General features: G+C 38.1%; 1 protein-coding gene across 1 annotated transcript in view; it reads right to left on the bottom strand.

Moving 5' to 3' along the window:
• The window catches only part of LOC122557836 (serine/threonine-protein kinase BRSK2-like), a 957,494-nt gene that overhangs the window by 588,172 nt on the left and 342,163 nt on the right, over nt 1-27,159 (bottom strand). Inside the window, 1 exon segment of the mRNA XM_043705934.1 lies at nt 25,557-25,651. Coding sequence (XP_043561869.1) covers nt 25,557-25,651 — 95 coding nt within the window.

Here is a 27,159-nt window from a genome sequence, read left to right as displayed (position 1 = left end):
TTTTGCACTTGGTCTTCACCTACCCCAGACCTCACAGGATACCATTCCTGCAAGAGTTGTACCTTTATTCAGTGGGAAATACGTTATTCTGGAACATAATTAACTGCAGCACTTTCAAAATGCTGCTGATTAAAGAGGTTCCACAAAGCTGCCTCACTCTAGGAACAGAAGTACAGGCCACCTGGGAGAAAAAGGAATTTGACTCAGAAACAAGACCAGACAGCTGCATAGTCACCCAGGAGAGGTTCAGTTTGGATAAATCAGCAAAACCTAAGATTTGTTCAGACTCTATTAGAAGGTGTTAAACAACAGTATTTTTGTAGGTAATTTTTGTATTTTTTTTCCCAATAAAAAATTAACTGGGATTAGGGAGCATCTTAGAATATTTCAAAAAATGTTAAGATTAATGGCCCAAATATATTTAGTTTCTAATTTTAAACCAACATGCACATCAACAGTAAAAAATACTTTGAAATTACTAGAAATTTTTAATTTTCAAGTGAAAGATTTTGTAATACAGCCTCTCTTAAAAATATACACAATGCACAACTTCCATGTGTACAACACTTTTACTGCAATGTCTATTTTCTACCAACTTTTTTTAAAAGAAATCTATATTACTTTTCATATATAAATATGTGTATATAGGGAATTTACTTCATGGAATTGCTGACAACAGCTGACAAAGCTGAAATGCCTACTGAAGCAAAAGAAGAAGCAATTACATAGAAAAAAAAAGGGGCAGCAATGAAAACTGGATTATTATAGTATGGCAAGGGTCATCAACTTACTTTAATTCAGATCATTTTAGTTTGGACTGTAGTTCTTACTGAACATTCCAGATGTTAACCCAGTGCTGGATATGATCAACACTCGAGAGCTATGCTAACGTTTGGCAATCTCATCCATGTGGCAGCTGAGATGATACAACAGGCTTCCCCATCCCAAGATCAGAAAGCAAAGCTGAACCATAATTCCACCCTGATTGTTGGCATAAGGTGAGGTGTGCTGCAAAGGACAAGACTTGTTCATTGACTACCTGAAAGACCTGAGCTGTTTATGACCTAGGACAAACCCAAAGAATCAGGAATAGGAAAGCTAGCAGTGGACATTCATGGAATTGCATCTCAGCAAGAAGTTGGATGAGAGGTGGAAGGGAAGGAGATAAAAGAGGAAATTTTTCTGTCCATATCTTGAATGTAACGCTAACCGAGCAGCCTAAAAATGGCAATCTCTGTGAAGCATATTTCCTGATAATAAAATAATTAACTATCACCCTTTGTAGAGACCTAAATTGTCATAGAATCACAGAATCAGAATCCCTACATTGAAGAAAGAAGCTGTTCAACCAATCAAGTCCATATCGACCTTCCAAACAATTTCCACCAGGAACATTAGATTATCTGCTGAATCCTTCAACCTTTATAACTTGTTATTTCAATGAAATCTTGACTGGCTTCTTGTAGCTGTAGGTAAAAACAAGGACTGCAGATGCTGGAAACCAGAGTCTAGATTAGAGTGGTGCTGGAAAAGCACAGCAGGTCAGGCAGCATCGGAGGAGCAGGAAAATCCTGATGAAGGGATTTTTCCCAAAATATCGATTTTCCTGCTCCTCGGATGCTGCCTGACCTGCTGTGCCTTTCCAGTACCACTCTAGTCTAGAACAGACCCTTCAGTCCAACTCGTCCAAGCTGACCAGATATCCTAACCTAATCTAGTCCCATTTGCCAGCACTTGGCCCATATCCCTCTAAACACACATCCAGATGCCTTTTTAATTAATCACCCTGCTCACAGATGTTATTAGACACTTCAGGAGTGGAACTTGATCCCAGGACTCCTGGTTTAGAGGTAGGGATGCTAACACTGCAAAACAGCACTGTAGATTTATTCACGTGGCCTCTCGTGCATTTGTAAACCAGATCACACCAAGGCCCATTCATCCATCACACACGCTTGCAGACTTACCAGCTTTATATTAAGCACTGCATTTATTTTAAAATTCAAATCATCATTTACAATCCCTTCCATGAAGTCACCGCTTCCTATCTTCACAATCTCTTCCAGCTCTCTCTCCTGCAAGTGTGGTAGTCTAAGAATCACAAATTAGTACAAGTGGCACAGATTAGTGAAAAAGGGAGTTGAAATCATAAAACTTTAAAGCAAATGACGTAAAAGTAACCAGGTTTTAGGTATCTACATAAGGTAAGTGGGCAAAAAGAACCTCTCACAGGGTGATAAGAAAAAGATTGGACAAATGGGAGCAGAAGCAGGGCAGGCCATTGGTAACAGTCTGCTCTGAAAGGTGAGCCAGTCAATAGATCAGACAAATGGATGAATGAAGCTGCCCTCCATCATTGGGTCTTCTGCTCCTGTTCTTTAGCTCACCAAGATGGAGGTCACAGACTAATTGGATCCAACTAAAGCTCTTTCCTGCCTAAAGGGGTTATTTTTTCTTCAATGTCCCATCATTTTTGGAAGCTTTATGCCAATCACTTATTCAGTTGTTCACTCAAGTTAAAGATTTAAAGTAATTACTCCTATTGCCATTAGAAGACCATGAAACCACCTTGAGGTGTATCATTTGCTAAGACATCCTGTTTAATGTTGAATCAGATCATTGGTTTGCATATTATCCATGAGATATTCTCCCTTTCATTAGATTTAGGAATGTCTTTTACCAAAGCCTAGGCTGGAGTCATGTCCTTAGCAGAGTTAACAGGCTTATATTGTCCTATGTTTGTTAGCCTGACTGCCTGCTACATCATTTTTGTGAATAAGCTGGACAGCTATTTCTATAATAGTCAATTTTTAAATTAAAACATTTTTTAAAATTGTTAGCTATTTCTTACACGCCCTCAGTTATACAAATCTCTAACTCTTGTTCGTCCCTGATTTTAATTGCTCTCTTATTACAGTCTTGCCAAGTCCACAAGCTCTAGATTTACCTCCCTAAACCTTTCTATCCTCTACTTGTCCTCTCTTCAGATGCAATTTAAAGTTTAGCTCTTTGATTATATGCTCTAATATCTCCTTGTATGGATCGCAATTTCAAATATTATTTTATAGTATTCCAGTGAAGCATTCTATTAACTTTAAGAGTGTTAAATAATTAAAGTTATTGTGCTGTAGCAGAACTGGATAGCTATTGCATCAGGTTGAAACAAAAAGGTGTGTGTGGAGTAGCAGCAAAGAAAGCATTAAACAAAGATACAGTTTGCAATTTAATATAGTATTCTGAGACAAACACTATTATTTCTAATACTGGTTTAGTTCAATATACACAGAGAAAATTAACAGTATTGCTATTGTGAAGTGCTCTTTCAGTTTGCCTGTCTTGAATTTCAAATGGAAGTTTCCATTAACATTTTAACTAAAAAGCCTACATTATTTGGTATTAACTACAATCCCTCCCAGCAATGTCAGCTGTTCAGTCAGCGGCATTGTGCAACTTGTTTCATTATTTGATGGAAGAGGAAAAATACCAAAAAATGCTTTTTGCAATCAATACTCAAAAACCAAATAAAAGCATGTTACATAATTTCCATCTTTGCCATGAACACTTTTTAAAAAAAATATACTAGATATCAGTTTACAAAAAAATCTCATACATAGTTCTATGGCAATCAGCTTTATGCTCAAGTAGTAACACAAATAAAGATCAATCTAACTTAAACAACTATGACCAAATAGCCCCTGCCTTAACATCAATAAAGTGAAAGAAATGTTGTCGGCTAATTATCTTGGAGATGCTTCATTAATGGCCCTTTCCCCATCATTGGGCAGGAATGACTGTTCACTGACAATTCCATAATCTTTAGCTCCATTCATCACTGCTTTAAGAATATAATAGCCTGCTCCAGCATGCAAGCAGGTCGTGGAGAACATCCAAACTTGGGCTGATTCGTGCCAGCTAATATTTGTGCCATATAACTGAAAATTAATCACCAATCTGACCAAGAGAAAAATCCAATGTCTCCTTTTGAACATCAATGGTTCCAGCAGCACTCTGGTGAAAGGGGGGGGGGGGGGGGAAAGAGGAATCACTGCTGACTTGGACTGAGCTTGACCTGGCAAATTAACACCATAATTACAACAGCAAGATGGAGATTGGATAGCTCGTCAGTCAACCCTTCAAAACATCCTCACTAGCTACAAGCTCAAGGCTTGTGTGATGGAAAACATAACTCTCACTTAGATAGGTGCAGCTCCACTTCTGGAGCAGCTCACACCATTCTGAAGAAAGCATTTCACTTGCCTGGTATTTCTGAGACTGTACTTCATATCCAGCTCCTTCACCTTGGTGGATTGTGGCTGTGTACAACCTACAGCTCTGTAGTAATCCACCAAACATATTTAACAGGGCTAAAATAAAATAAGAAGGGTCACAGGACCAAAATGATTAAGAGTCCTGTTGAAATGTCAACTATCCTGCTCTTCTGATGCTGCTCGACTTGCTGTGCTTTTTCCATCACCACATTTTATCCACTCTCACAGGACCAGAAACATTAACTCTACTTTCTCTCCATAGATGCTGCCAGACCTGTTGAGCTTCTCCAGCACTTTGGTTTCATGTCCAATAACACCTCCTCCTTCAGCAATCTCTACCTCAGGAACACTGTCACCTCCAAGATACAAATTATTGTGCCACACCTCACTATTGCCTCATCACTGGGCCAAAGCTCCTGAGGTTTTTATCTTGAGTAAATATCACCACAAAGGATGCAACTGTTCTACCCACCAGACTTTCAACGCAATGAGGATAGTAAACAAATTTACTGATTCCAAGAACATTTTTTAAATACAAAATTAGATTACAGTGCATATCAAACATGTACTTCTAAAGCTGGAGCACTTAGTATATAATAGCCATCATGTTGGAATATCTTTAAAAATTTCAGGGAATTGCTCTGAGTGATCTGTTGATTTCCATTTAAGCCTTTGCAGTGGTACTGTTGAGAACAACATGGAAACCTGGTCTCTGCATGGCCTACAGAACACCAGATTGATGCCAATCATATGCTGTCTTAGGTCATTAAAGCATACATTTCTTATTTCTAGCTCAGAATCATTTTTCACCCAAACTAGAAATAGCCACTCATTTTATAGCAAACTGTTTCTTCCTTCCTGAGCTATGCATTGCGTATTATATTCTCAATTTGAGATTTAGCAAATCACAGTTTACGCATTATTTTACTATGAGGCGAGGCAAGAGGGCAGAACACGGCTTCTTCTTTAAATGGAATTGAGATCTAAAGCCTTGCTGGTGTTTAATTGTGAATGATACACAAGCCAAATCAGCTAGCCAGCCCCAGCATACTATATTATGAAAACAGAGATGATCTTGTGATTATATATTCTGACTAATGTTTAAAAATAACAACACGAATTGTTTCTTATATACAGCATAAAATACAGTGGATATCCATTAATAATCAGTGATTTGGCTAGAGGGCATCGGTGTCTCAGAGGAATCCACATGTATTGTAACTTCATTGAATATCATCCACTAAGGGTCATTTGTACTGTACACTGTCCAAAGTACTAAACAAAATGAGGCAAATATAGTGAAAGTACAGAATGCATATACCACCACTATCTGCTATTAACTAGTTTCCTGTACTTATCATAATGTAACTTAAGAAAAATATACTCTCAATTAACATTTATGGAGCAGAACAACAACATAACATTCAGGATAAGTCTTATAACTAGGAAAGTGAGCCCCGACAACCCAGTTTTCTCTTTTGTATTTAGTTTGTAGCATTTTCTCAGGAAAAAAAGTCTTATTCTTTAATTTTACGCCAATATAAAAGACAAATAGATCACCGTCTGGAGTGCATTTGTTGAGAGTTGAAACAGTCCATCATGTCACTGTATTTCATTACATGCATCTGTTCTCACATTTTCAAATTAAATTTACCGCACAGCAACAATGGCATGCTGCTCTAGATTTGGCATTTATGTGGATTGATGTAGAATTCATGTCTGCCAGATGTAGGTGAAACAGATATGAAGGAATCCCTAAGCACATCAGCATCTGTCCAAGACCCACTACATATTCAGAATGTTATGACAGTAGGATGGAGGAGTCAGTCTTTGAGACACTAACAGTGATGGTTTGAGCACTGCATTAGTCAGGATTCATCTATAATAAAACAAAATTACCAAGCACAGCCAATCCTGTCCATCACGGCACACACTCCTGAGAATAAGCTCATCAGTATGTTAACCAGGGAAATACAGGTAGATTGGGTAAAGTAAGAAGTCATGAAGGAAACAAAGGGCTGAACAGTTCTTTTGTGCTACCAAAAAGGTATTATTTTTAGAGATTGCCTGTACAGTACTTCTGCAAAATATTTCAGACCAGTCCTGTAGGATATCAAGATAATTCATGCTTATATTCCTTCACAGTTTATAGGTAGTGGCTAGGTCAGCATTTATTGTCTATCCTTAACTGTAAAAAGGTGCTGTGTCACCTTTTTAAATCACTGCTGCCTATCTGCAGAAAGAAACTGAGTTTCTCTATAAGCAAGTTAGAATATTGTAGGAAGTGCAGAGGATCCCAATAATTAAAGTCATGCTCTATTTATCAATGCACAGGTGCCATAAGCTCTCTCAAATGGGCTATTAAAATTGATATATAAACAGACTATTCACAAGCAATTCCAACTACATATGCTTATTGTGAACTCACTTGCTTTGGTAGCTCTTTACAATGAATAACATGCTGAAGGTATAAGAAATAAAGTGTAATAGCTGGCTGAGACGACATGTAGTGTGGGCATTTGAAAAGAAGATGGAGTTGAAATCAGGAAGGAATTATAATGTTGTCAAATATTGGTGACAATGAGCAGTTGGATATGTATTACCTGAATGTCATCAAATTATAAACCAGTAAAGTTGTGAGCTCTTAGTGGTTTGAGCAGTGAGAATAAAATGAATAGGCATGGTTAATAATCACAACAGGAATAGTGGTGGTATAAGAGAATACATGAATGATATGCAGCAAAGACTGTGAAATTTGAAGCAGGCACATAGAAAATCTTAGGACTTTTGAATAAAATTTAATACCTCAAACCTAACTATTTAATGGATTTCACAGAAATGGTGAAGAGAAAAGAATGCCTGATTGTGCAGAGGTGAAAGTTTTGATCACTTTAGATTTATAAACCAGAACATCTGCAATTACCAGCGCTCACCAGTATATTGCCCCGATTAATAAATTATATCTATACCAGCAGTAAATTTAAACCATTCCCACAACTATACACACATGGATCAAGGCCAAACAGCAAGACTGGAACACACAAGTAATGAATGTCAATAAACACTTCTAGAATTTGTTTTTTCTGCACAAATGGTAATTCTGAAAACTACCAAACAAACAGACATTCTCCTTTAGGATATTCACAGTTGGGATAATTATAATTAGAAAATCCCTCCAGTAGGGAAGCCAGGAGCATCCATACAGTGGAAAATCAAAAATATTTAACGAGTCACCATGAGGCCTTCTTTGTTAGCAAACTGTCACTACACTACAGAAGTCATTGTGTTAAGTACTTTGAGACATTTCAACAACATGGTACAGCGAGACACAACTGTTTACATATTTCTTTCTTTTAAGCATCCAATTAAAGTGTGACATGAGTAGAATGGGTTGCTTGGCAACCTCAAGCTCGGAGGCTTCCCAATGCTTCACAGAAGAGTGTACAAATAAAACAAAAGAAGTGCAATTTCAATTATAGGACTGAGTGAAAAAGAAAAAAAAACACAACCAGCATTTCCAGAGTGCAGTACCGTGAAGAAAAATACCACTTGTGGCAAGGTCCTGTGGCATTCACATGGTTAGTTGCTCGTCTTTTACACATCATTGCTCCCTGTCAAGATCATTCATGCACACAATATAAATCATTAAAATCTCCAAGTTATTTCTGGTCCTTGTGTAATAGCAACCATTAACCACCTGGCACAAATATTCACAAATTAAATATCTGCACATTCTAAATATATATACTGTTGAACTTGACAATGGAAGATGGTCGGTTGCAGCTGTAAAATATGAGTCAGTCTCTTTCCCTATACATTATCTGAACTCTAATGGGCTGTCATGGTGATGTTTATGGGATTCTTAACAATAATCGCTCTAGTTTAATTGTATTTGTTAAATTTTTTCTCAAATTTATTTGAATTAGAATCAGAGGGTCATAAAGATGTACAGCACAGAAACAGACCCTCCAGTCCAACTTGTCCATGCCAACCAGATATCCCAATGCAATCCAGTCCCACGTGCCAGCATCCAGCCCATATCCCTCCAAACCCTTCCTATTCATATACCCATCCAGATGCCTTTGAAATGTTACAATTGTATCAGTCTCCGCCACCTCCTCTGGCAGCTCATTCTATACACGTACCACCCTCTACAGGAAAACGTTGCCTCTTAGGTCTCTTTGATATCTTTCCCCTCTCACCCTAAACCTATGCCCTCTAGTTCTGGACTCTCCCACCACAGGGAAAACAGCCCCAGCCTATTCAACCTCTCCCTCCAACCCTGGCAACATCCTTGTATATCTTTTCTGAACTTTTTCAAGTTTCACAACATCCTTCTGATAGGAAGGAGACCAGAATTGCACGCAATATTCCAACAGTGGCCTAACCAATGTCGTGTACAGTCGCAACATGACCTCCCAACTCCTGTACTCAATACTCTGACCAATAAAGGAAAGCACACCAAATACCTTCTTCACTATCCTATCTACCTGCAACTCCACTTCAGCAACACTCCTGTGGACCTTACCATTAAGCGTATAAGGCAAAAGTGAGGACTGCAGATGCTGGAAATCAGAGTCTAGACTAGAGTGGTGATGGAAAAGCACAGCCGGTCAGGTAGCATCCGAGGAGCAGGAAAATCAACGTTTCAGGCAAAAGCCCATCAGGACTCATTAAGTGTATAAGTCCTGCTAAGATTTGCTTTTCCAAATTGCAACACCTTGCATTTATCTAAATTAAATTCCATCTGCCACTTCTCAGCCCATTGGCCCTTCTGATCTCGATCCAGTTGTATCTTCGCTGTCCACTACACCTCTAATTTTGGTGTAATCTGCAAACTTACTAACTATACCTCTTGTGCTCACATCCAAATCATTTATATAATTAATGAAAAGTTGTGGACCCAGCACCGATCCTTATGGCACTCCACTGGTCATAGGCTTCCAGTCTGAAAATCAATCCTCCACCACCACCCTGCGTCTTCTACTTTTGAGCCAGTTCTGTATCCAAATAGTTAGTTCTCCCTGTATTACCTGTATTGTGCAAGTTGGAATTTCCAATCTTTTATCTAGCAGAAGTGGTTTAAACCAAATAAATCTTTCCTGTATTCAAGTAGTTAAAGATATGAAACTCAAGTTTAAATATAGCACCTCAAACAGTGAAAAAGTACTCACATAATAATGTGCACTCACCGTCTTGGACTCACGAATCATCAGTGAGAACGAACTAATAAGAGAAGCAAATCTTCTCTCGACTGGAATATCTTTCACACAATGACTTGACTTCTAGATTTTTAATAAAAATATTGCTATCAGAATTGGATTTATATTCATAAAGTTTGCTTACCTTATTGCTCAAGATATTTTCAAGGATGAAACTCCTTGCTCCAGATTCAGTGTTGCAAATTGCTGTCTCCATACAAAAGGATAAATAAATGCAAACTACTATTAAGATAGTAAAGCATCTAATATCACTTCTCATCAGTGTTACCAAATAAAATTTAACACTGAGCTACATAAGATGATATTAGGGTATGTGATCAAAAATTTTGTCAAAGTAGTAAGTTTTAAGGGACATCATAAAAGGAGAAAGGAGAGAGGCTGAAAGGTTTAGGAGGGAATTTCAAAAGCTTAACATTTAAGATGCTGAAGACATAGCCACCAATGGTGAAAAGATTAAAAATGAGAAGGTGCAAGAAGTCAGAATTAAAAGAACACAGGTATCTCAGTGATAAGACAGAAGGAGGTTACAACGAGAGGTTACAGAAGGAGGCTACAATATAAATATCGTAAAAGACATCATTTAAGGGACAATTGAATATGAGAAGGCCTTTGAGGTGACACTCCATATCAATACAGAGTTTCTTACTTTCATATGAAATAACAGATTAGCTCAAAAATAACAGCCTTTGGTTTGATCTATTTTCATCAACCAAAGCCTTTAAACTCAAGAGGAGGGCAAGGTCTTCTGTTCCCATCTTGTTCTGCAAAGTGAATCATATGGTCATTACAAAGGAAGTTTCAGTGTTTGTCTGAAATCACATCAGAAGCTGCTGCAGTCAAATGGCAGTAATTAATACTGTCACATCAAGACAAAACTGTTCATATTTTATGTAAGCAAGCTCTTTTTTTTAAAAAAAAGGATTTCATGGTTTGCAGACATCACTGGTAACTAACTTTTGTTGCACATCCTTGATTGTCCTTGAAAATTATGACCTATCGCAATCCATCTAGTAGAAGGGCACCCACAATGCTGCTAAAAAGGGATTTCTAGATTTTTGACCCAGTGACAGTGAGGGAATGACAATCTATGTTCAAAGTCAGGATGGTAGATAATTTACAGAGGAACGTGTAGGGGTCTCGTGTCTATTAGCCTTGTCCTTCCAGCTGGTAGAATGTCATAGGCTTCAAAGGAGCTGTGGACGGAGCGTTAATAAGTTGCTGCCTCACATCTTGTGTCTGATACACACTTCTGCCATTGTGTGCGTTGATTGAGGAAGAAGTCAACGTTTACATTGTTGATTGGAGTGCTAATCAAGTGAGTGGCCTTGTCCTAATGGTGTGAGATGTCAGTATAAATGAAGCTGCACTCATTCAAGAGAGTGTAGAATATTTCTTCACAATCCTGAAGTGTGCATTATTGATGCTAGACAAGTTTTGGGGAGTGAGAAGGAGGTTTCTTGCCTCAATCCCCAGCTTCTGACCTGACCTTGTAGCCACAGGACTTCTATTGCTACAACAGCACTTTTTATCTGCCCATGGTATCAAAAACCACTGAACTGCTTTGTGACTTTACCCAGAGGGCTAATCATTTGTCTTAATCTTTCAGTTGCTATGGATAGGCATGATCAGTTCTATTCTGCAGGTCACGTATCATATGTGACTCACTGTCATATCCTTAATGCCGAGCTATTCATAATGGTGCTAATGACCAGAAGTGCTAGGTCTAGCTATCTCTTCACCAGTTATTTCATACATGCCTATGGATATTGACACAGGTAATGATAGTGAGAAGTACAGACCCAAAGGCTACTGAAGCTTGTTAAGACAAAAGCGGGTTCCCCTAATGGAGCTCTGACTAGCAGATTGTAGAAAGTGATACATGAAAAGTGGTGTTGCTGGAAAAAATAGCAAATGGATACAAATAACTAACACTAACACACACACATTTATTTCAAACCACAGAATGAATTAAATAGCAGAGCTCTTCTTAAAGCTCTGCCACATCATGAAAACAATTGTGTCTCTAAGATTTATTGCTACGTTCCCACATGCAGTACATTGCTTGAGTAATGCAGAGGGGAAAAATACTTGCACCAACAATGCCAAATACAAGATCAATAAAGTTAAAATTAAATAAAATATTTTCCTGAGTTTCACCTGACCTTTGGAACTTTGAAGCCAATGAGTAAAGGGATTCAGTAAAACCTCATCCTGCATGCCAGTTGGTAGTTTATGTTTAAAATGTGGATTATTCTAATACTCATCTGCCACTATGATCTAATTCACCATTACAGATGTGGTGCTTTTAAGCAGCTCAAATCAGGCCAAGCAAAGTTCAATACAAATATGATTGAGGTTTTTGAACCATTTTGACACAACCCCAGAGATCAAAATGTACCTTTATCTGTAATTGTTTTGAGATGGAACTGAGTTTGGAACCTTAAGGTACAGTCCACTCAAATGCTTAGTAAGAACAATTCATCTAATTGAACAGATGTGAAATGGCTTATTTTGTCAATGTGTAGTCCAATGTGCGAGTTGGTTAGATTAATTAGATTTATTTGAACATGTTTAGGTTTCAAATACCTTTTGCCCAAAAGACAACATGCAAACTGATTATGACGTAGCAAGGACAACACAGCATCCAGGATCTTGGTGAATAACACAGATTATATTTTCCAAGGGAATAAAATTTAATGATACAGAAATAGCTGGAGGAGGTTTGAGAATGAGGGTGAATTACAGTGTCTAAATACCAAATCCAAATGAGATGAAGAAAGAGGGAAAACAAGAATTGGATTAAAAGAATTAGATTTAGAGATTCACAAAAAGAGAGACACAGAAATGTACAAGTGAAAATGTAGAATTTTCCACATCTCATAGAATAATTCACAACCTGGGTAGTCGTCATCATTTGTCAAACAGGTACTCAGAATAGTAGAGTAGAGAAGGGAGCCATTTAGCTCATTAAGTTTACTCTACTTTTTTTGAACAGCAATCCAGTTAGTTTCACTTGTTGGTGCTTTTACCAAATACGTTTCAACAGTTCTCTTCTTTTCATAGTTATTCAATTTCTTATTGAAGTCTGCTATTGAAACTGTGTCCACCTCATTATCTAGCAGTGCATTTCAAACTTAACCACTAGCTACATAGAACAGTCTGTTTTCTACATGGCACCTCTACTTTTTTTTGCCAATTGCTTTAAATTTACACTCTCTTCAATCTTTAGTAATATAGTTTTTTTTTTATTTACTCCATCTGAGCCCTTCAGGATTTTAAACACCTAAGAAATCTCATCTTTGCCTTCAACAGTTTGCATTTAGAAAGTGCTTTTAACAACACAAAATGACAACTTAATGAAATGACCCAAAGATTCTTTATAAGTTTTATCAAGAAAACAATCTCTGTGATCTCAACATAACTTACATTACATTCCTTTCCACAGCAACCAGAAAAACATTGCCTTTAAATCTATGTAGAAACACAACCTTTTTAAAATTTAGATGTAAATAGATAATTGACAATAAAACTATTTATTTCTTAATCAGTACATGACCTTCCTATAACTTTGGGAATCATAAGGTGCCCTAAATGACACAGGCTGTGACAAGAAACATGGTAGATTTACACAAGACATCCAACAAGGCCCAGCTTAACATCAGGATCAACCTACTGCATCATTTGGCTAAGTTGGGGCATGGAGGTAAGAATTTCAAGAGGTAACAGTGAGTTGACTATTAAAGGGGGATTATTGCTTGTTAACAACCTTGTTAAATTGCAGATCTCACCTCAGTAACATTCAGCTTTCTATCCTATTGTCGACTGCAAGCAAATGAGATGCTGAGAATTCTTGACATGGAAGCCAGCAGAGTTACTGGGTGACTTCGACTCACTGCTGACTGTGAAGAGCCTCCATAATGATCACCATTCAAACCATTTCAGGGCACCATCCACTAGCACCAGGCTACACTCACCATGTCCACAGATTGGCATTTGACATGTGCCAGTCTCTCCAATCCCTTGTGGCACATTACCAATCCACTTATAGCATTCTCTGCTTCAGTGCTGGACTTCAGGGTACAATGGCAGCCTCCCTTGCTTTAACATAATTATGGCCCAGGAAAAATCTCTTGGCTGCAAAGTTGCTGCCTTAATCCTCAATCATGTTGAGTCAATCCAGATGGTCACAGTATCCCTGCCTTGCCTCACCTTGCCCCTCTGCTAGCGATACCAGGTTTGTATTACCTGTGTGTTGCCTTGCTGCTTAGCACACAGACACAAAGCCAGGACACTTGTTATGGTTATCAGCAGTCCTCAGGTCAAGTCAAGGGATATAGCTTTTGCTCAGAGGAGGTGGGGCGGGGCGGGGGTTCCAGCTTAGAAAGTCAAGGGTAGCCTCTTATAAGGGGCTTGGACACAGTCAGTTAGCAACTTGGAGTGGTCAAAGTCAGATACTCTCCTCAGAAGGGGTTAGGAGCTGAATGTCAGGCAGCACACTGTCGACTCTTTCTACCCTTTGTCTCCTGGAATGAGAGAGAGGAAAGTGGGCTACACAACTATTTCCTTTGCATTCGGTGCAGATGTCCTGAGCGAGTAAGCGGGCAGTGTTAGTGGTGTCAGGAGTTGGCGTGGATGACAGAAAGTGAAGGAAGAAGTTGTAGACAATAGTTAGAGAGGCACAGCATGAACTGTGTAAAGTGGAGACGGAAGCAGAGATAGAGTGTGAGATTTCAGAGAGAAGTTTAGAGCCCTTGCACTGGTAGAGTGGAGGTGAGTAAAGAGGATTGAAAAGTGTGGCACTGGAAAAGCACAGGTCAGTCAGCATCCGAGGAGCAGGAGAATTGATGTTTCGGGCATAAGCCCTTCATCATTCCTTTTTCAGCGCCACACTTTTTGACTCTGATCTCCAGCATCTGCAGTCCTCACTTTCTCCTAGATTTTTAAAATTGTCTTAGAAAAGGAGAAAGACAATGCTACAGACTTGGAAACAGATGTATTAGTGAACATGTGGATGTGAACCCGAGATCTCAGGAGTCAAAGATAGCAGCAAGATTACAAGTAGTCTGGTCCAGCCTTAGTTGCCAGGAAAGATGGCTTTTGTACTTGGGAATTAACAAAGACAGAAGATTCTGTTTTCCAATACTTAAACATTTAAACCACCTCCTATCCTATTAACAGAACAAAGATTACATTACTGTCTTGCTCAGATTATTCAAACTTAAATCTAAACATATAATATGTACAGCAGCTATTTTTGTGACAGAACTAAGATATTTTAGAATAGATTTAAACTGTAATTCACGACCAAAATATTCATTTTAAAAGAGTACATGCATTAATACAACAGGCAGATTACACCTATGTACAGCTGGAATTCAAGGCAGTGTTCATTCTAATTTGCATATAATGGCATACTGTAATTGCCAGGTTAATAACTGTGTCGTGTCCATACACCAATGCTGAACAGCCTGTTAAGTCTGACAATTGTGAAAGAGAAATGTATTGGTATTGCTATCAAAAGGTGATATTATCTGCAGTATGTTGACAAACTATTGTTATGGACCAGGCCAGACCACTCAAAACATTCTTAAGCAGGCAGCCCTAGACCTGAGGGGCGGCACGGTGGCTCAGTGGTTAGCACTGCTGCCTCACAGCGCCAGGGACCGGGTTCAATTCCCAGCTCAGGCAACTGCATGTTCTCCCCGTGTTTGCATGGGTTTTCTCCGGGTGCTCCGGTTTCTTCCCACGGTCCAAAGATATGTAGGAAAGGTGAATTGGCCATGCTAAATTGTCCAAAGTGTTAGGTGGATTACTCATCGGTAAATATAGGGGAATGGGTAGGTTGCTCTTCGGAGGGTCGGTGTGGACTTGATGGGCTGAAGGGCCTGTTTCCACACTGTAGGGAACCTAATCTAACTTTGCAATTTGTTTCGCTAAGTGTACAGTGAAAATTATCCGGAGTAAGATAGCTAGGTTGACTAGTAGAATTTAAAACAGACAAAAAATTTATTCACAGAATTACACAATGAAACACAAGAACAGAATAAAGGACCCCTACAGAACTCAACCTATCCAGCTAGACTTAATTATGCTGTTTGAAAAACACACAACAGTCCCAATAAGCAAACTCCCTTTAGAGTATAAATGGAATACGTGCTTACAGGTTGAAGTTGAAGGACAGAAAAGAAAGAGAGTTTCCACATAGCTCCCTGCTGAACCTCCCAGTTCAAGACTGAACTAAAACAGGTCAGCTCAGCTCAGCTAGAGAGCTGACCACTCCCCTCTGTTTATACAGGTCATTTCTAAAGCATGACCACTTTGGCCTGAAGTCTTATCTGTTTACATATAAACAAAAAGGCCTCTCAAAATCCTTTTCAGCTCAGTACCAAACCAGAAATATCGGAGTCCGGCCCGGTCTATTGCCCCTCTGACAAAAATTCAAGGATGGAGTCTACTTGAGCCAAGGAACAGCTCTCAGAAAAGAAAGGTGCTAGCTTTGTAACACTATTTTCCAGCATGTTTCACAGAAAGCAGACCATAATTATCTGATTAGATTTGGGATTAAACTGGAATGATTAAATCATTGCCTAATAATCAGCACTGTGATTATTAAAAATAACAGGAATGACAACATTATTAGCTTATACACAGACATGCATACTTTTGCTGCAATACATCATAGGGTGTTCCAGAAACAGTGCTCCTTCCAGAAAGGCAACCTAAGGAATGATTACACTTAAAACATATTTTACATTTAACTGGTCAAAACTGAAATTTTGAAAATTTCAATTACATTCATCTTCATTTTCTTATCAAAGCCAGTTTTAAAAGTTATTTTCCTTGACTGGAATAAGATATACTACTGTGGCTTGCAGCACCAAATCAGTGTGATTTACTTAATGACAGGATAAAAGGTAAATTTTCACACAAAGCATAGAGCACAGCACCACTGAGGCACATTATCAACAAATCAGAGCCAAGGTAAATGATCAGAGGAGTGACAGCATCTAGATGACTGAAATTAAGTTAAATAACGCAAATAATCGGGTGTTTGAAGAGGAAAGCAGCAGTAGAAAAGGAGGTGACACAGCTGTATATCTCAGGGACAACTGGGAAGTACAGAGGGTTGAGAGGATAAATTTCAGAAAAAAAAACTCAATTAAAACTAATATAATGGTAATGCAGCTAAATTCACCATTGGCTATAGTGTAGAAAATGAAGTTTAAGTCTAGAAAGAAATATGGAGTACTCAAAACAGCAAGTTACTTCAATGTACTTGTATTTTCCAAGCAATTAATTCAACATAAACCAGCAAAGCCCAACTCATTTATCATTAGAGTTGGTAAATGTAATGCTTGACTGCTTCCAGATTCAACAAGGAAGCTCAGCAGATGCAGTGTTCATCTGTATTTGGTGCAAGTAAGTTATCCTAAAAATACAAGTTGTCATTATAAGTTGTACGATCAGAGGTTTGTTTTCCCTCATCTGGTCTTGGGGTGTCAGTGGGCAAGGTCACCATTTTTCAACTGTCTCTAATTGCCCTTGAGCCATGGTGATAGAGTTACCTGCTTAATTGCTACAGTTCAGATGATACACACACTTTCATATTGCTGTTAGAGAGTTGCAGGGTTTTGCCATAGCAATTGTGAACAATGATATAGTTCCAAATCAGGGAATGCAACTTAGAAGGGAATTTACAGGCTTGGTGCTCCCACAGAATTGCTGTTCCTGTGCTTCCAGATGGTAAGGATCACAGATTTGGAAAGTGTATCTTGTATATGGTACACACTGTTAGCCCTGTCTGAAGGTAGAGGCGAGAGTGTGAATGTTGAGGGTGCTGGATGGATATCAAATCCATGCACTGTTTTCTCATGGAGGTGATCAAGTTTCTAAGCACCATTGTTGCTGTACTCATCCAGGGAAGTGGAAGCTTTCCATTACACTCTTGTCATGTGTCTTGGAGATCATGAACAGATTTTGGGGAATTAGGAAGTGAGTTGTTCACTGTAGAATTTCCAGCTTCTGATCTGCTTTTATAGCTGCAATGTTTACGTGGCTAGTCCAATTTCCATTAAGTACAGGGAGTGAAAAAAATAATAATTAAAGAGCTGCTTTCAATCAAGTGCACACCCTTTGGAGTAGTGGATAATAGAGGTTCTTCCTAACAAAATAAATTACATCATGTTTCTCCACATCAAACTTCATCTGCCACCTGTCCATCCATTCCACCAATGTAAAGAAGATCTACACTGTCAGCCTCAAGTTTTACAATGTTTTAAACTAAATATCATCTGCAAATGTTGAAATTGTGCCTGTATTTCAAGAGTTTTTTAGGATTGACGAGGGCAGAATCACGGATGTGATCTATTTGGGCTTCACTAAGGCGCTTGGCAAACTTTCTTATGGTAGATTGGTGAGCAAGATTAGATCACATGGAATACAGGCAAAACTAGCTATTTGAATATAGAACTGGTTCAAAGGTAGAAGACAGAGGGTAATGGTGGAGGGTTGCTTTCAGACTGGAGGCCTATGACCAGTGGTATGCCACAAGGATTGGTGCTGGGTCTGCTGCTTTTCATCAGTTATATAAATGATTTGGATGTGAGCATACGAAGTATGGTTACTAAGTATGCAGGGTGACACTAAAATTGTAGGTAAAGTGGACAGCGAAGAAGGTTACCTCAGAGTTCAACAGATCTTGATCAGATGAGCCAATGAGCTGAGGAGTTGCAGATGGAATTTAATTTAGGTAAATGTGAGGTGCTGCATTTTGGAAAAGCAAATCAAGGCAGGACTTGTACACTTAATGGTAAGTTCCTCAGGAGGGTTGCTGAACAAAGAGACCTTGGAGTGCAGGTTCATAGCTCATGGAAAGTGAAGTCACAGGTAGGTAGGATAGTGAAGAAGGCATTTGGAATGCATGCCTTTATTGGGCAGAGCATTGAGTACAGGAGTTGGGAGCTCATGTAGGAGCTGTACAGGACATTGGTTTGGCCATTTTTGCAGCAGTGTGCAATTCTCATCTCCTTCCTATAGTAAGGATGTTGTGAAACTTGAAAGGGTTCAGAAAAGATTTACAAGGATGTTGCCAGAGTTGGAGGACTTCTGCTATAAGGAGAGGCTGAATAGGTTGGGACTGATTTCCCTGGATCATTAGAGGCTGAGGGGTGACCTTACAGAGGCTTATAAAATCTTGAGTGGAATGGATAGGGTAAATAGGCAAGGTCTTTTCCCTGGGGTGGAAGAGTCCAAAAATAGAGGGCATAAGTTTAAGGTGAGAGGGGAAAGATTTAAAAGGAACAGAAGGGACAACGTTTTACATGGAGGACAATATGTCTATGGAATGAGCTACCAGAGGAAGTGGTGGACGCTGGTACACTTGCAATATTTAAAAGGTTACAGGATGGGTATTTGAATAGGAAGAGTATAGAGAGATATGGGGTAAGTAGGGACTAGATTTATATAGGTTTTCTGGTCAGCATTGACGACTTGGACCAAAGGTTCTCTGCTATATATCTTTATGACTCCATGAAGCCCATTAATACATTGCAGGAAAAGTAAAGCAAGAGTTCCAACACAGAACCTTGAGGAACTCTACTACAAACTTTCCTCCAGTCTACAGAATATGTCACTCAGCCAAATCTGCAACTATGCTACTACCAGCCCTGTTACTCCGAGAAGCTATAACTTTGCAAAAGCTTGTTATGCAGTGTGTCAAAAGCCTTCTGAAAGTCCACATACATCATATCACAGCACTGCCCTCATTAACCCCATTACCTGTACAAATACGTCTGGAAAATTCAATAGGATTTTAACTTTCCCTAATCAACTTGCTCGTACATCTATTAATTTTGGCCCAAATTATTGCTCTTAGAAGTTTCTCATTAGCGAAATTAAACTGATATGCTTGCAGTTGCTGCACTGAGGTTTTTTGAACAGGAGTGTAACGTGTGTGATTCTAACATTTGAATAGCTAGGAGTCTCAATATTCTACTACACCTATCTCACCTTCCTCAGATCACAAGGATAGCTAGACTCCAGAAATTGACTTTAAATTCTCTCCCACCTTGCTGTTATTCAGGACTATTTTACAGAACATGATTATGGATTCTCGTGGTGACAATGGCCCTGAGGTCTCCTTATCATAAACAGTGACTATTATTCTCCGTTAAAGTACATCTTTTGGTGTTGCCATGAAAAGCTTGCAGCCTGCTGGGTCCTGTTGCATCTGGGGCACAATTCAAATTGGTACTTGTAAGATTGGCATAAGTTTCATTTCCACAGTATAACAGACACTTAAATTACTCTGCATGGAAGTCTATTTTATATTAATTGTTTTGAGGTCTCATTTTCACAATTCTAGCTCTCCAACACTCTTTTGAGTCTTTTATGGCTCAGTACAGCATAAAAATCGCAGAACCATATTGTAGAATAATAGGTTAATATGTAGCATATTGTCAAATGCCAGTTTTTTTTAAAGTGCAATCCAATTCATTCCACTCTCACTTTTCCCACACATACTGAAAATGGAAACATACATTTTACTTGCTCCAAACTATCAAATATACTTGTACCAGCAGAGGGAGTCTGCAACAAGAACTACGAAAAATATATTATTTGATTATGCAGTTATAAATTATGGAGGTCTCTGACTATTTCTGTCCCATGTTAGACATGCAGTTTTTCTCCTTCAACTTTTTATCCTGCACCCTCTTGAAAGTTACTAATGAATTGTCTCTTGGTTGTGTATAAAGTCAAATTATAATTGCAACAGGTAAACATTGAGTCAGGTTCATTCAAATTCCAAAAAAATAAATAAAAGTGCACACTCTAATGTTTCATGGAAAATTATACTCAGAAAACCTCACATTTTCTGCTAAGCACAGACAATTGCATAATAAAAAGCTATAGCTCCAAATGTGAAATGGTGCAATTTAATGTTGACTTTAAATTTTCTTGCTGACTGTAGCAATACGTCATTTAGAACGGTGGGCATTCAGCATAAAATTTACATTTCCTTTTGAACACTGCCTAACAATTTTTATCTGACACTTCTAATACTACTTTGCCTCAAACACTGCATAGCTAACCAAGAAATGACCATTCATTATGCTTTTGTTGGCAACAATGCAGGCATTGGTTGTGGTATGAAGGTATAATTGTTTTTTGGAAGGTTATATTTAGAAAATTGTGGAAATTGATTTATTTGTAAAGTTGAGTGCTGCCTGGACTTTAAATAGTTATTGGTGGAAGGACAATTTGGATATTTTAAAAAACTAAAAAACTTACAGGCAGAAAAAATGAAGCTAAGTAAATCTGCAAAGTCCTGTAAACTATAAAACTGCTGGGGGGTTTTCAGCAAGAACTCATGTGAATAAGTTTATGGGGTGATTTTTGTTATTGCTGAATATTGCTTGGAAAAATCAGTTGGGATACAGTTTGCTACACCTGATTTATCCTTTCACAACTTTGAGAAAACTCTTGAGAGGTATAGTTATACTCCTGAGAAGCTTTGGAAGACTTCCTCTCAATATCACCAGAACAAACTGTTTCTAAAAACACCCAGTGACAACCACATGTGTCTAGTGACATCTGTTTGGGTTCCAGGATGACAGATCAAAAGCCATCTAGATTTCATATCTAATCATTTTTCTTCAAGAATTAACAATTATTTGGCCAATGTGTTTCTTTCATCTTAGCGGGAAAGTTGCTTCTTTATCCCCTTTAACTAGCTTGCATAAGAATGCATCAGGCTATTTAGGAGGGTTAATATTTACATTTCCATATGTGGAACTGAATGTTAATCAGTTTTCATCTTTGTTCATTAAGCCTTTTTTTCACAGTAAATCAATAATTGCTTCAAAAGACAACATTGTGTTCGACAGATATTCTGTATTCTGAAACTAGTACATAGATAACATAAAATTGATTCCATCAGTAACTGGTTAATACATTTAAATATGTTGTACCCAATGGAGTGACAGAACTAGAGAAAGAAAATATACTTTCTCATCTTCAGTTGTGACAATTGTTTGATACACTGTTGGAGTGTCTGATAAGGACATCGTGACACAGATTGCCCGTTTCTGATTGGTTGAGATCACAATACACTGAGCGCTTTCAAAAGCAATCCAATGTAAGAAAGGCTGTATAAATGCTCAGTAAGAATGCTGCATTTCAAACAGATTTTGTTGGACAGTGCCATGAACATCATAACTTTGTTTTCAGAATGAAGCTGCATTTTGGAAACATCACAATAACTTTATACAATTGAAAGATAAAAACCTAATTACATAGCTGGTGGATAAATCAGTGTAATGTGAACAGAACTGGAGAAATGTTGCACCTCATGTCTGTTTATGACAAATAAAAGGATAAGCTGCAGACATTTATATTATTCTTCTTAATTCAGACATCTTTTATAAGTTTATTTTAACTATCCATTTGCATCAAACACCAAAATGCAAATCAACTGTGAGGGAGAATCTCCAATGTTACCACCAAGCAGCAAAACCAGACTGTGTGCGCATTCAATTATCTATTATATTGGGATCCAATTATTCTTTTATTAAATTGCATTTTCTACTTTCTGTTTTTCAAACTTAACTGAAGCTGAAATAATGATTGAGGTACATTTGTTAAACTGGTGGGATTCAAGTGCTGTGTAATTTTAACTAGGAGTAGTACTTCAGCCAGAGGTTTCATGGTCCAAAGGCAGCATCCATAGCTCTGCGCCAGAAGATCTAGGGAGAACTGACAGTGCACTTCAGGTTCCAGGCAGGCTTCGCCATATTTATTTTGCCTGACTTCCAATAAGCTAAAACTTTAATAGTTTGACTCATAAGAGAATAGTGCATAGAGACACAGATATAGCCCTTTTCCAAAAAACAAAAACAAAATTAGAAAGTTTAGAGAGAAAAAAAATTAGAATCCTTTCTCTACAAATGTACAAATCAGTTTCGCAAGTTTACAGAAAGCTTAGCTATCCACTGAACTCCCTAAGTAGTTTGTAAGCTTGATATATACCACAATTGACTTTACACTCCACTTGGGGTAAACCAAAGCCACATGACACTACCACCTCATTCCATTTTATTACAGATTTAGGTTGGGACCTGAATTTGGGTTTCCTTTAAAATGTGCTGACCTTGTGGCACACAATGTTCAGTTGTTCAATTGTTTCAGATTTTAAATTACAGTTCAAAACTTGACCTTCCTTTCCTATCCAGTATTAATGGTAGATGACTTTCTGCTAGGAAGTGTACTAAGATCATTAAGCCTTAGGTAAATGATCTAAAGGTAAAAACAATGACTGCAGATGCTGGAAACCAGATTCTGGATTAATGGTGCTGGAAGAGCACAGCAGCTGCCTGAACTGCTGTGCTCTTCCAGCACCACTAATCCAGAATCATTAATCCTAAAGACAAGCCAATAAGTCTAGGAGGTTACTTGGTAATAATTGCTTATAATTGGAGACAAATCCAGACACAGATTAGCTTCTTCAAAGTTAGCAGTAATTATATTAAACTCATGAAAAATCAGATCTCAGGAAGAGAATCCTAATTAATGTATAAAAGAGGGCATAATTCATTGCAAGGACCTGATATTAAAGAACAAAAGAAAAAGAGCACAATGCATCCGCATCAGGGAAGGTTACTGGAATAACATTGTTGAGGGGCTTGAATAATATAAATATCAATGTAGGTGATAACACGAGCAGGTTATGGTCATCACTGAGCACCAAATTAGAATATTGTCTTAGAATGATTTCACAGAAACACTTCTTTGTTTCTTTACATATAAAAAACAGCCAGAATTTTATTTTAATGTTACAATCATTATAGTATCATATTTTGTTTTGAAGATTAAAACATGGCATTATATGATAAGGGACAAGATTCTGTGCACCACTTGCACTCTTAAACATGATCAAATTTATGATACAAAACCTCCACTTGTGGTTAGTGGAACACATTATTTAATGGTAATTGTTTTTTATAGTTAGTTTCTTCTACGAATTGGATCTGATTTCCCAAAGTCCAAAAAGTTCAAATACGAATACATTCAGTTTTGATGAACTGTGGGGCTAACTTAATTTTCCAACTTCTCATGGTTAAAAAAAGATTATGTATTCAAGATAAAATAGATTTACACTGTCTGACATTTAACAGCACTGGGAAACCAAACATCTAACAACAGATAAATTTGATTCAGAATCTGTCCTCCTCATTCACTTTCAAATCTTGAACTATGGAGTTCCCACAACTAGTGGTATAAATTCTGAATTCAATATAGTGAAGCATTTTCTGTTTTTAGCATATAACTAAATTTAGTTAAATAAGCATATAGGATCAGAAGTAAAACCTCACAGCACCAGTGTCCTGGGTTCGATTCCTGATTGTCTGTGTGGAGTTTGCACATTCTCCGTGTCTGCGTGGGTTTTCTCCGGGTGCTGCGGTTTCCTCCCACAGTCCAAAGATGTGCAGGTCAGGTGAATTGACCATGCTAAATTGCCCACAGTGTTAGGTGTGTTAGTCAGGGGTAAATATAGGGTAGGGGAATGGGTTTGGGTGGGTTTCTCTTTGGAGGGGTGGTGTAGACTTGTTGGGCCGAAGGGCCTGTTTCCACACTGTAGAGAATCTAATCTAAAGCAAATCTAAAATGGAGCGCAAGTGAAAAAATTAATTTTCAGAACATAATCATAAGAACTGTTTCCTCCAAAATATAGATTATTCTTCACAACATTTCCAAATCAAATGGTTCAAGCATCAAATCAGTATTGTTAATTGTAAACAAGTTATTTCAACTTTAATACAGTAATCTTCAAAGGTTAGATTACTATTACTACCAAATGCTGTCGAGCACACCGATCTTTTACTGTATAAAATTGGTATCATATTACTGATTAGCAGAACTAAACTGCTAGAATGCGTGACCGTACTGACAACAGGGCCAAGGATGTATGCTGGAGATAAAGCTTTCCTAACCCCTTGGAGAAAGAGGCATAAAATGGGATTAGAGTAGATAGATTCAGTTGAGGAACCAGAACCAGCACAGGTGTGAGGGGTAAGTGGCTTCGCTCTGTGCTGTACATTTTTATGCCTTAATGGATGTCAGGGGATTATACTGCAATTTCAATCATATGAGGAGCTTAGTCCTCAGATAAAAACTGATCATATCTAATTAGACCATTCTTGTTACTGCTTCCTTCTTTAATCTATCCCAAAATGCTGCTAAAGTCTGAATAAAGTCCCTTCATTGTTACATTGTTTAGAAGATATTCCACAGTAATGTTAAAGAGTCTGCCTCCTTTCATTTTGTTTCAGGTGTGCATGATAATGAGAGAGAAACCCATTAAAATACAGCAGAGAAATCATGGTCACATGATATATCCAGAATGGAACAATAGCAAAACACTGACAACATCCTATTATTATGTATAAAATTTGTGGAAATGGTTTATCAAGCAGATTTTCAGTAGCAGTCAAAACTGTTTACATCAGAACTCCGCTGATTTAATTAGCACTTCAGAGGTCCCTTGCAACAACGCACTTTAAACTGGGTTGTTTCCACCTGGGTTTTAATCTCACAAATTGTATGTCAGAACATTCATCATTAAAAGAAACCTCTTACACACTTTCTGCTGTCGATAAGGCTGCCAGATGCACATGGAAGGTGTAGAAACTAAACAATGTGAATTTGCACAAGTTCCCTTCAGCAAGTAGTTTGCCTTGTATAAATTTCCTAATATACTGGGAATAAAAAACCACACATTAAAATAAATTTGAGGCACGGCACATGAGGCATAGCATCAGCATTACTTGAAAACACTTTATAATTGAATTCAGTTTATTGCACTGTACCCACCAGATTCAAATTTATAATGTATTTCCCTGCAAGACGAATACTATATTTAATTCCATGGTGTCTCCACAATAATTATGGAATACACAGATACAGTATGAGTTGCAGCAATTAATTGTTTAATATGATGAATGAAATTAATTTTAAGGGTTGCCTTAAAATGGAGAAGAATTTAAATGAAGCCTTCCCATTTGGATATTACCTTCATTAGCACCGATTCACTGAGCTTCTCCCTGTTGACAATCTTTATTGCGACCTTTTGACATGTTACACAGTGGACTCCGAGCTTCACCAATCCTATTGTTAAAAAGAGAGAAATAACTAATTAAGGACTATTTCACTAACATCATTTATGAAGTCCAGCAGCAAAACACACTCATAAATGTGATTAATAGCTACTATATATTTTAGTAAGGCCTTTAATAGGATCCAAACATCAAACATGTCAGAGCTATTGCATTAGCCTTGCAGAACAGAATTCACAGATATTTATGTTGCATTTGAGGAAGATACTAACAAAGTTTAAAATCTTGTCATCTCTAAATCAGTGCACAGAAACACTGGGCAGAATTTTCCCATTTTTCATTACAGTTGTTTTGTTGAGTGAGATTTATTGGTGCCCAGTCCTTCATAGTTCAGGGTTACTTTTTATACACAACCTTCTGTTATTACACAAATCTTTACCATATTAATTTTGTGAGTACCTTTCTCAGGGAATCTCACATACACAGTCAGATAGATGGAAATGCTCACTGCAGCTGGAGCATAGCAGTGTTGATGTTGCTGGCATCATATTTGGTACACCACTGCCGAAGCTGCAAGTAAGGAGCTGGTTCTTATTACAACAGTTGGCCATAATCACAGAGGATATGGCCCAAAGAGAAGCTCAGGCCTTTCTTCACAGAAAGGGACATGGGAGAAGTGCCTTTGTTTTCCTGCAGACTGCCACAGGAAGCCACACCACGTTGGCCTAAGACATAAATTGCAGTGCAGGTCAGTGCTGTGTAGTGAATGAAGCAAGATGCCTAACAGTGCAGAAGGGTGGTCAATGATCTTCTGCATTGCACAACAATGAGACCTTTGACTTTAGTGGTTTCCCCTAATCAAATGTAGCTTCCCTTCACCCCAGTAAGGACTTCTCCCATTTGATTTTCACACACAACTAATTGCTTAAAGCACATGCAGTATGCTGGCCACGTAAACTGCTGGCACATATTGCACGTGTAAGGTTGACACCCCCTTGATTGTTCAGTGATTCCGACCATGACTAGCCGCCTGTGACTCCCCTGGGCTAAAATGCAACATAAGCCAAGAAAGCTGAGAGCCTGTAACTGAGCACTAAATACTCTGTGCACCAAGAAAATCACATATCGGGTTAAAAATCAAGAAGCGCTCCTTCCTACAGCACTCTGAAAGTCTCTACACAAGGAAGGACTACAACAATTCAAGAAAGCAACTCTCCACCATCTTCTAAAGGGCAAGTAAAGATGGGCAATAAATAGTGGCCCAGCCAGTGACACCCATATCCTATGAATGAATAAAAACAAATACACTACAGAGTGGAGATCTGCTCTGGAGCGAGACTGGTTTTCAAAATAATGTACAAAATACAATTACTTCAATAATTCAATTGATTTCTAAATGGGAAGCTTTGAATGAACTTAATTATTTAAAGCAAGTTATCAGATAATAGTGATTAAATTTGATTTAAACACGCTCTCTTTGGAGCTGATTCTCAACCTCTCTCTCAGCTATCAGATATCAGATATCCACTGGAGAAACAGTAGCATGGAAGACTGGTATTC

The sequence above is a fragment of the Chiloscyllium plagiosum genome, chromosome 16 (genome assembly GCF_004010195.1).
Source record: "Chiloscyllium plagiosum isolate BGI_BamShark_2017 chromosome 16, ASM401019v2, whole genome shotgun sequence".
Lineage (NCBI taxonomy): Eukaryota > Metazoa > Chordata > Chondrichthyes > Orectolobiformes > Hemiscylliidae > Chiloscyllium > Chiloscyllium plagiosum.
Note: the sequence above shows the minus strand (reverse complement) of the source record. Positions and strands in the feature narration are given on the sequence as shown.